Raw genomic sequence first — 10,923 nt, 5'->3', positions numbered from 1 at the left:
ATAAAACCCAATGAAAACCACCAAAAGTGGCTATGATGTGGCGGCTTTATGCGAAATGAGCAAGTCCCGATTTGATTTCAATATCTACGTTTTCCCTTTAATTGAAATGTCGCCCCTGCCAATATGGCCGCCGCATAGGCAGGTGGTAACACGGAAGTTCAGCGGAAGTGTAACGTTGCTAGGCAACCCGCTGTAGCCGCACATTGAGATGCAATTGAAAGACTTCCGGTGAACTAAAGCGTGTAGGTAAGTCTTCAAATCAAGTTTAAATCCACATCTCAATGTGTAAAAGGTTGACATAAATTGCCCCGTCAGGTGGTGGCTACTCGTTTTAATTTGATTAAATTTAGAGGTTTTAATTGCTATGCTGTAAAAACTGCTCTTTTTATTGGAACGAGAAAGACCCTCCCGATAGCCTTTGAATTTATTACACCGAGTCTAAAGAATCCATTGTTCCGTGTTAACGAACTAAATTAATGCTGTGGTTTTATTGCCGGCTGAGCAGTTTCGATGGAGGGTGCAGGAGAGAAAGCAGTCACGGGGTGTGGAGCCGTTGGGGAGCAACCTGAGCTGGGGAATGAAAATGAACAGGAAACCAACGAAGTTGAAGCAGATCTAGCTCACCAACAGGTATATATATATATGTGTTAAAGCGCAGGTATCAAAGTGGCGAGCCGCGGGCCAAATTTGGCAATCATTTTGTCCCGCCCGAGAAAGTAAATCATGAGTGCCAACTTTCCTTTTTAGGATCAAATTCAAATGAAGATTATAGATGTGTATATTATATTTCCTGTTTTTCTCTTTAAATCAATGATTGCAATTTTGAATCCAATTTTTTTCTTTGTGTTTTTAGTTTTAAAAAAGATTTTGGAAAATATAAAAATGAATATACAAAAATATTTTCAGTTTAACATTTTAATATTGAACATCATTTAAAAATATATGTTTCCTTTTGAAATGAAAAACAAATGATTAAAAGACGTTTTTCCTTACTAAGAAATAAAAGCTAAAAGAAACATTCATTTAGAAAACAGAATATTTAAGGCTTTTGATCCAGTTCTTTCAATCCGATTAAAAAAAACAAAAAATGTAAAATGGTCCGTCCCACATGAAATCGAGCTGACGTTAATGCGGCCTGCGAACCAACCCGAGTTTGAAACCCTTGTGTTAAAGTGTCAAGAGAGAGAATGTCTGAAGATCATTTATTGAATTTTAATAATTCAGATGGGATCAAAACCTGTGGAAGAGGGCCTACAGTCTCAGGCTGGTAACTCTAGTGCTGATGGAGATCCTGCTGGAACAACACATTCTGGTCTGTTTATATAACTTTAATTTTTTTAATATAACATTTGCTTGTGCGGCCCGAGCGGTCCTGGGTTCAAATCCAGGTCGGTCCACCTGTGTGGAGTTTGCATGTTCTCCCTGGGCTTGCGTGGGTTTTCTCTGGGTATTCCAGTTTCCTCCCACCTTCCAAAAATGTGCATGTTCGGCTGATTGCACTCTCTAAATTGCCCCTGGGTATGAGTGTGAGCGTGAATGGTTGTCCGTCTCCTCATGCCCTGCGATCGGCTTGCCACCGATTCAGGGTGTCACCCGCCTCTGGCCCAGAGTTAGCTGGGATAGGCTCCAGCACCCCCCGTGCCCCTAGATAGGATAAAGCAGTTCTGAAAATGAATGAATGAATAACATTTGCTAAATTCCAGTACATTACCTACTTAGAATACTGTATGCTGAAAGTACAACTGAGTTCTATCCAAATAATCACTGCAGTATTTTAACTAATACTCTACAATGTCGGCAATGTTTGCAATTGTTTGTTTGTTTGTTTTAGAGCTGGCCAATACTTTCCAGGATGGATCACCAGATCACTCATCAGAAGACACCGAGGAAGAACCGCTGTCTGAGGATGACGAGGAATTCATTGTTCTTGACGCTGAACATGTTTGTAGCTTCTTTATTATATAGACAAATACTGTTAAGTTCTATTATGGCAGAAAAAAATGGGGATTACTACTGAACTGAGATCGATTTCCATTTAGATTTTTTTTTGTTGCATTTTTCATGTTGGATCTGTTGACAGCCCCTTGTTGCAAAGAAGCAAGCTGCATTGAAGAATCAGCTCATCAAGGAGTTGGAGAGACTCACACTGGATCTAACGGAAGAGGTTGGCATAAATTGTATTCTGTACGCAAAGACAAAAGTAAATCTGCTGAGCCTTAAGCAGATATTGTATAGTTCACCTGAATATCCAGTTAATAATGTCCTGAATTCTCATGAGATCTTTACAGACTGACGTGAGTGTGTTTTCCGCTACCTGTACAGGTGGGACTTGAAAAGGCCGAGGCAAGCAGAACAGAGGAGATATACGTGCAGTTATACAGGGAACAAGAGAGACTGAAAAGACTCCAGATACGACAAGATGACCAAGAGGAGACCAAGGTGTTGGCAGAAGTCCAACATCGTCAGATGCGAGATAAACTTGAGGCAATAAAAAATTGCCATTACAACAATACCAGCCAGCGCGACAAGACCAGGACCAATAGTAAGATGCCATGATTTGTCTTCCCAATCACTTCCCCCAAATGTGACAGAATGACAGAAAGCGGTTGATGGAGAAAGAGTACACATGGAAAAGAAACCCTGAAGAACTTTGGCCATATATATATAACAGACATGCGTACTCTGCATTCAACACAGCATTAATGATCAAATCATCGTAAAATAATTTCAAAACATGTATTTTCCTATCCATAGTATCCAACCTACAAACAGAGCTAGACGAATTGAACTCACAACTCATCTTTACACAAGAAGTCAGTGAAGATCTTCATTTTAATGTAAAAGCCATGAAGGATTTTACACGCAAAACAGCAGCTAAGAACTCTCAAGTTGAAGAAGACAAACTCAAGCAGGTTAAAAGACAATGCAAAATATGTTCCTCCACTTTTAGTATCGGGTTTTTATTTGAGTGTTTAACTTTAACGACTAAACTAAACAGGATTTGTATGTTGAGCGCCTCACGAAAACCTTGGAGAAACTCACTCATGAGAGGGACATGTATGAGGCCCAGACCAAGGCCCAGGCAGCAACAACAGTGACAACCAAAGAGGTTCTTTCTGAGGTATACAATTCATTAAGATACCTGCAACTGTAAACTGATTGTAAAATGACTTTGCTCATCCAGTAGGACATATGCTTTACAAATGTGTTGATGCTTCACAAACGCTTTGCTGAAGATTTAGGTTGACCATGAACAGTTTAACCGCTGAAATGAATCTTTCATACTGTCAAAATTTGGCAATGCTTTTGGACTTATTGAATCTTTATGTATGTGTATGTTTATATTTAGGCAGAAGTGCAAATGGCCACTCTAGAGATATCCCAGAAACAGCTGTTACAGCAGTGGAACAAAAGTCTAGTCGATTTGAGGAGACGCGATGAAGACTTCCGTGCAATTCAAGAGGCTAATCGGTTTGGAAATATATTCTTCTGCAATTCACTGTAAAGGAGAGTGATAAAACACAACTTTCTTTCATAGCTAAATGTGACATCTGAAAAAAAAAAAGAATGAAAAACACAGAACTACTAACACAACAGGAAAATGTACTTGTACATCTATTTCTCATTTGACGACACGTTTTCCACAGGTTGTCTGAACACCAATTGATTGTGCTGGACAAACAGATTGAAAGCTTCAAGAAATCCATCTCTCAGCTACAGGAAGAAAGTGAGACGGTGACCATGCTGTACAACTTTGCTCAGATGGACTGCGATGTCTCCAAAAATAGGATCAGTCAGAAGCAGACCCTGCATGAAAATGTGCAGGCCCAATACAGCACCTATGTTCGTGCTCTTGAGCAGACAGAGCAGACGCTTGCAGAACTCACTAAGGTTGACAGAAGATTTCTGATGAGGCAGCTACTGTGGGACCAAAAAAACAAACACCCATTTTTCTTCTTCTATTTCTTTAGGAGTACAATACTTGCCAGGTTGAAGTGAATGATCAAAGACAAAAGCTGGAAAAAAACAAAGACAGGCATCTAGAGTTGGAAAACTGTGTCATGACCCAAATGCTGCAGAAGCTCATCGACAACAAGGCTGCTCAGTACTATCAGCGACTTATCAACGAAAAATTATCTCTCAAAAAGGAGAAGGTACACTTTCAAAAAGTCTTGATGGTATTAGAGTGATGGAATATACGCATTGCAGTTCACATGATTAATTCCTACATAAATTCCATTTAATAATAATAATCGGACATAGGCTCTGTCATCATCATTCACTCAACAAAAGCCTAATTGTCATCATACCCAGAAACTGCGTATAAAGAAATTACTACTTATTAAAAAATGCTTACAACACATATAGAATATTCCATAATAATTCTAACAGTGGTGCTTCTCCATAAGGTGCGTTTTCCCGGTAAAAGACCCAAATAAGTGAAAATAATTTCAGACTCGTAATTTGGCATTCTGCCGTGGTGGATACATCGCATCACCCCCCGAGCGGATCACTTACCTCTCACTGTCTTTCACTTACCTTCAGTCAGGCTGTAGGAGGCAGATCACCGCCCAACGTCTTTTCATGTTACCTCACCCCGAAGTTATTACACAGAAGGGATTGTGTGTCGTGTTACCGCAAGTTTAGAGTCCTGATGGATGTGGGAAAAAAACTGTCCTTAAGCCTATTTGTCCGAACTTTGTGAGACCTATAGCGTCTGCCAGAGGGGAGCAGCTGGAACAGATTGTGACCAGGGTGGTATGGGTCCCCGATGATGTTCCTGGCTCTGCTTAGGTAGGGGTTAAGGAGGGTATGGAAGCCAAAGTGAAGAGAGAAACTCAAGACCCCTGGAACGGACTCAGGGCACATTATGTTATTAAATAATTTAGAATATCGTATTTTGCTGCCACAAATTTCATTTGATTTCTTACTTAAAATCTGTCACTGGGTTGAAAAACATTCATTCATCTTCCATACCACCCATCCTCGAAAGGGTTGCAGGGTTGCCGGACCCTAACCCGGCTGTCTTCGGGCGAAAGGTAGACTACACCCTAGACTGGTCGCCAGCCAGTCACAGGGCACACAAAGAGACAAACAACCATCAGCACTCCCAATCATACCACCACCAGTAGGAATTGAGCCTGCGCCTGCCCGCACCGAACATAGACGAGTGAACATCTACACCACGAGGCGGCTCCGGGTTGAAAAACATTCAGAGTTAAATAATAGTGGAAAAAAATACAAGCCTAATTTACGTATTTTAAACCTTGTGGAAAAAAAATACAAACCTAATTTACATATTTTAAACCTTGAGGCAATATTTCATTTATATTCACTATTACACAAATATGTACATGTGTGGCCCGGCGGATTGAGTGTTTAGCACGTCGGACTCACAGCTCTGGGGTCCTGGGTTCAAATCCAGGTCGGTCCGCCTGTGAGTTTGCATGTTCTGTCCGGCCCTTCGTGGGTTTTCTCCGGGTACTCCGGTTTCCTCCCACATTCCAAAGACATGCATGGTCGGCTTATTGGACACTCTAAATTGCCCCTAGTTATGGGTATGAGTGAATGGTTGTCCATCTGCTTGTGGCCTGCGATCGGCTGGCCACCAATTCAGGGTGTCCCCTTGCCTCTGGCCCGAAGTCAGCTGGGATAGGCTCCAGCACCCCCTGTGACCTTAGTGAGGATAAAGCGGTTCAGAAAATGAATGAATGAATGTACATTTGTAGGTTGAATGGATGTATGTACTATTTATGTCCACTAAGGGTCGCTCTTTCTTAGGCTACACTGGGATGATCTAACTCTTAAGTAACCACCAAGTGTAGGTACTACATAGGGGATTTCAGAATTTTATTTATATTATTTTCCCTCCCCAAAATTAAGATGGCTAATAGGATTCTTGTGAAGGAGCTGCCAAAATACACTTTCATGTGTTCCATATTGTGTTTAATGTCATTTTTTGTTGTTTGGGAGGGTGTTTCATTCTCTGTATCAACTGGTACTGTATTGCTATAATTAGGTAATTCACATTTCAAACAATATTGTAAGTGGCCAGTAAAATTACATTTATTGCACACATTAATATTAAAACACTATCAAATAAAGATTTCCAAATCATGTCTTTAGTATGCAGTGGATGAAACTGTTATTATGTATCAGTCATATCATTCACTCAGGCTCCCCTCCTACTGAAGAAAATGTTTCTTAGTTCACACTTAAGATGGAGACAAATAAGACATCAAAATTATTTCTCTCGTTTTAGGTGTATCAGTTGTGGCTTTTGGAGAGTGAGGTAATGGCAGCCACAGTGGAAAGCAAAGTGATCAGTGAGAAACTGGCAAACTTGGCCCGATCTCAGCAGGAACTTGAAGATGAAATCGCAAAGTACAACAAACTGATTGCATCCACTCAAGCTGAAAGTTCTTCCATGGATGCACTTATCACACAGAAAGAGATTGCTATTGCAAACTACAACAAAAAAATTGACCTTATTGCAGCACGCACTGGGGTAAGGATTCACATTATGTATATGTATGTATATGTTATATGTACTGTATATGTACATGTATGTATGTATGTTTACCCTTTTTCAATTTTGGAAAAAAATATTTAAATTTTTGTAAATATTCTTCACTATTAACAGACCTTTCAATCATTCTCAATTCAATCATTTCCTTAGGAATACAATTACTGAAAGTTCAACAAGAGTGATATATACGTTGGTGATTACGGGTTTCCATTACCACTGATTTCAAATACAAATTGCCAATATTGGTTTTTTTTTTAAACTAAAGCACTAAATTAAACGACACTTGTGTAGGCTGGTTCAACACTCTGAATTGCCACTCGGTATGAGTGTGAGCGTTAGTGATTGTCACTGCCCTGCAATTGGCTAGCTACCAATTCAGGGATAGACTCCAGCACTCCCCACGACCCTTGTGAGGATAAGCGGTACAAAAAAATGAATGAATGAATGTTGTTCAATTGAATAGAAGACTAAAGATATGTACTTTTGATTAGGATTTCAATTTAACGTGTGCTCTGCTTGTTTCTCAGCATGAAGACCTTGGTCCCCTGCAAATCAAATTAAAGGCAATCAAGACTGAAACTGAGGAAATAACTGAAAAAATCAAGAATGATCAGCAACTGTGGTTAAAGAATCAAGAAACACTTGTAGGACTGGCTCTTGAGATTCAAGCACACAATGAGGACTACAACAAACTTCAGGCAAAGTACACAACAATCTGTCAAAAGAAGATTCATCTGGAGCGTATGTGACATATTGTATGATAAATGTTCTTCCAAATCAAATTAAATTGGAAAATTCAAAACTATATTCGTTGAGGGGTAGGTAATACTCCCTTTTATCCCACCAGGCCAGCTTGAAGTTATGCACCGTGAGAAGAATGATTTGGAGAAGAGCAAGAAGATACTTCAAAGAGACTTAACGAAGCTCAACACTCTTCTGAGCAAGAACGTCCAGTTGCAAGATGCTTTGGAGCAGGACAATGCTGTCATAGAGGCAGACTTCCTTCACAAACTTAAGGCATGCCCTTTCAAGAACTCCCAAATTAGTGTTTTCGAATGTTAATGCATCATTATACTCTTTATAGGAGGCTGAGCGGGATTCTATAGAGATGGAAATGAAACTGGAGAAGACCCAGTGCGAAAAGGACAAACTTCTCAACAATTTATTGGAGGCCGAGTTAGTTGTTAAATATAAACTCGCCTATTTCCTTAACTGATATCTCTATCTGTTTAGCCACCAATAAAACTTAAATGTATGCTATTTGACAGGCGACAGATCATGCTGTGGGAAAAGAAGACACACCTTATGAAAGAAACTCTTTCAGTTGTGGAAGAGGGTCAAGAAGACATTCAAATAATGAAGGATGAGATTCATCGTATGGAGGTACATGCATTGGTTCTCCTGGTTAAGGTACTCGGCCGTTTGGTCGCCGGACTTTTGGTCACCGGATGTTTGGTCGCCCGGAAGGTTATTGATAATTACCATTTAAAATTGTTGCTCAAATTCCCTAAATACAAAAAATACAACCACTGCATATTGCTAAAAGCTTCAATACTGTTTTAAATGTATCCTTGAACAATTTTAGAGACAAAAATCATGAAAACGAACTAAATGTTGTTGAGAAATATATAAAATGTATTTCTATATTAAAAATGTGTAAAAATAGGAGTGTAGCCTGCCAAACTGTTTCCTTCTGAGCTTGCCAATGTTAGGTGGGTTCTGCAGCACAACAATCATTCAACTACAGAATATGTCTTGGAAAAAATCTATAAATGGGGATTTAAATTGTTTTGGGTTTTTCCTGTTTCTATATGGATGTGTGTTCTTTTTTTGATTTTTGCCTTGTATTTTATGTGCTCTAACAGCGGCAGCTCAACCAGCTGATGAAGCAGCAAGAGCAACTCGTGAGAGAGAGTGTTGCCCTTGTGGAAAAGAGAGGAAACATCATCGAGCGCCACAATGCTCTGGCCCGTAGCAATAGGAAGCGTGTTACGAAGGGCGAGGTGAAGCTCATGAATGATGGCTTGCGCCGCAAATTAAGGGAAACGCAAAAGGTTTTTTTCAATTGCTTCTTTTTTTTTAAATGTTGGTTCATTTTCCACTTAGTGATTATGTGAATATGATTAACAGATCACCACGTGAGTGTGTAGTCTTTGTTTAATCTGTTGTCAGCGGAAAACGGCTCCAGCACCCTAGAAAACTGGATAAGTGGTGTTGGAATCTATACATAACTCGTTTTTAACTGCCTGGCATATTGTGTTTTAAGATGATAAAAGAGTGGGATCAAGAGATAAAAGAACTGCAGGAGAGCCAAGTGAAACTGAGCAACACCATTGCACATGAGAAACAACAGCTGATGGATTTGTCAGCCACCAGTGATGTCCTTGACACCGATATAGCAAACATGCAGGATGTCAAAGCCATGGTATAGCACATATTACTGTTATCACTGTTGAATATTTAAAAAATCTTCTCATCCGTCTTCTATTGCGTTTGTCATTAAAAGTAGTAAACAAATTCTGTATGTAAACTCTCTAATTTGTTACCCTTTGTCTATTTTGTTTCAATAGGCTGCTTTTCATGTAGACCAATTCCGATCCATATTGACGGTTTTGCATGAATTCCGATTTTTTTTCTTAAATATTTTTATTACATTCATGTAGGACAGCGGTCTCAAACATGCGGCTGAGGAGCCAATTATATTTATTTCTTTATTTTCACGACTATAAGGCACACCGCATTATAAGGCGCACCTCAATGAATGACACATTTTTAAAAAAATTCCATATATAAAGCACACTGTATTATAAGGCGCCCTGTCTATTTTGGAGAAAATTTAAGACTTAAGTGCGCCTTATAGTCGTGAAAATAAGGTTTTTGACACTATTAAATCCAAACCATGTACTATGAAAGTTTAATAATATAAAATGTTTTTCAGCTCAATTCTGGAACATTGCATTATTATTTTCTTTTTTTTTGTTATCTTTATTACAACATTAACATTGATTGAGCTATTTGGCTACATTGATACTAGTGAAATCATCCCATTCACACCTCTCTTTTCCACTTCTTTTCTAGGATCAAGCTCATCTTTTGGAATTTCAGAGCAAGGCAAAGAAACTTCAAGAGGTGATGGATGGAAAGTATCGCCCCTCATCCTCATCTGGTCAATCGGTGGACGCTGCTACCCAGACCCTAATGGAGCGCGTGCGTACCTTCAGCACAGTTATCCACAGTGTGTGTGAGAAGTTCCCTGGTCACAGATCAAGCCTCAGTGTTTTGATACGGTCATTAGAAGCAGGCAAACATTGTCTCCTGGAGTAGAAAGCAACATGTAAGCGAGATGCAATGAAATATGAATTTCCTTTTATGTAGAATTTCTCTAAACTAAATAAATGTTGTTGATCTGGTAATGCCATGTTTAGTTCATGAACATTTTCCCATTCATCCTCTACATTCATCTGAAATTAATGTGTTTTGAATGGGTTTGAAATTCCTTTATCTTTTTCCACACACCACACTTCCCCATGCGTGTCTTCATGTAGTTTGCTTTGTGAATTAGGGCTAAACCTCCCACAAGGTTGGCGTAATATGTTCAACTCTGACTAGATGTGTGCTTCAAACCTTTGTACGATTTATTGAAAACACTTTCTGCCAAATATGGAGGGAAATACATTTATTCTGAGAGGGTGTTCGTTGGGAAATGCACTATTCTGTACATAAAAGCAATTTATACTTGGGATTCGAGTAGGTTTCTTGAACTTTAGTGCATAATCTTGATTAATTTATACTCCATTCTGTCATTGTAGGTGAAACATTTAAATATGAGGGCTTTCATTGAATGCAATACTTTCAAAAACTAGCATTTGGGTGCCTACAGGAGTAATCATATTTCACTTTATTTTCCATTTGTTCATTTTCTATAGATCTTATCCTCAGAGTTGCAGGGGGTGCTGGAGCCTATCCCAGCCAACTATGGACACCAGGCGGGGGAAACCATATATCGTTTGCCAGCCAATCGCAGGGCACAAAGAGGCAACCATTCACGCTCACACTCATACCTCAGCAAAATTTACTGTTCAACTAGTACACCATGCATGTGGGAGGAAATTGGAGAACCTGGAGAAAACCCACGCAAAGCCCTCGGAGAACATACAAACCTCACACAGGAAAGTCAGAGGCCTACTGGGGATTGAACCCTCGATCTCAGAACTCTGAGGATGTAGTCTAACCACTCTTCCACTAGGCCACCTTCAGTTTATTGGATATATTTTTACAAACATTGTGTTCCTACACCTGTGCCAGTAACACATAATGAAAAACAAGTACGTGTGCTCTTGTGTCTCCAAAAAGGTAAAAAAATAAAATAAAAAACTGAGTATCCTGTACCCATT

The 10,923-nt window shown here is 39.5% G+C and overlaps 1 protein-coding gene across 1 annotated transcript; it reads left to right on the top strand.

The window, feature by feature from the left end:
• Nucleotides 1–151: 151 nt before the first annotated feature.
• LOC144077634 (coiled-coil domain-containing protein 40-like) lies at nt 152–10,869 on the top strand. The gene is made up of 20 exons (XM_077605513.1): nt 152–246; nt 506–630; nt 1,225–1,312; nt 1,832–1,941; nt 2,081–2,164; nt 2,323–2,542; nt 2,755–2,912; nt 2,999–3,121; nt 3,350–3,471; nt 3,648–3,891; nt 3,972–4,154; nt 6,263–6,508; nt 7,057–7,270; nt 7,377–7,546; nt 7,614–7,705; nt 7,798–7,912; nt 8,395–8,583; nt 8,796–8,954; nt 9,608–9,863; nt 10,456–10,869. Exons 2-19 carry the CDS (start codon nt 511–513, stop codon nt 9,851–9,853), a joined length of 2,883 nt encoding a protein of 960 aa, XP_077461639.1. The 5' UTR covers nt 152–246; nt 506–510; the 3' UTR covers nt 9,854–9,863; nt 10,456–10,869.
• The last annotated feature ends 54 nt before the right edge of the window (nt 10,870–10,923 follow it).

This window comes from Stigmatopora argus, chromosome 7 (genome assembly GCF_051989625.1).
Source record: "Stigmatopora argus isolate UIUO_Sarg chromosome 7, RoL_Sarg_1.0, whole genome shotgun sequence".
Lineage (NCBI taxonomy): Eukaryota > Metazoa > Chordata > Actinopteri > Syngnathiformes > Syngnathidae > Stigmatopora > Stigmatopora argus.
This window is presented reverse-complemented; position numbering and strand designations above follow the sequence as displayed.

Excerpts from the sequence above, each read along its gene's own strand:
- LOC144077634 (XM_077605513.1), top strand. The coding sequence starts at position 511 with ATGGAGGGTGCAGGAGAGAAAGCAGTCACGGGGTGTGGAGCCGTTGGG. Across the intron at positions 631-1,224 it reads CAGATCTAGCTCACCAACAG|ATGGGATCAAAACCTGTGGA; the intron begins GTATATATATAT and ends TTAATAATTCAG. Across the intron at positions 7,547-7,613 it reads ACTTCCTTCACAAACTTAAG|GAGGCTGAGCGGGATTCTAT; the intron begins GCATGCCCTTTC and ends TACTCTTTATAG.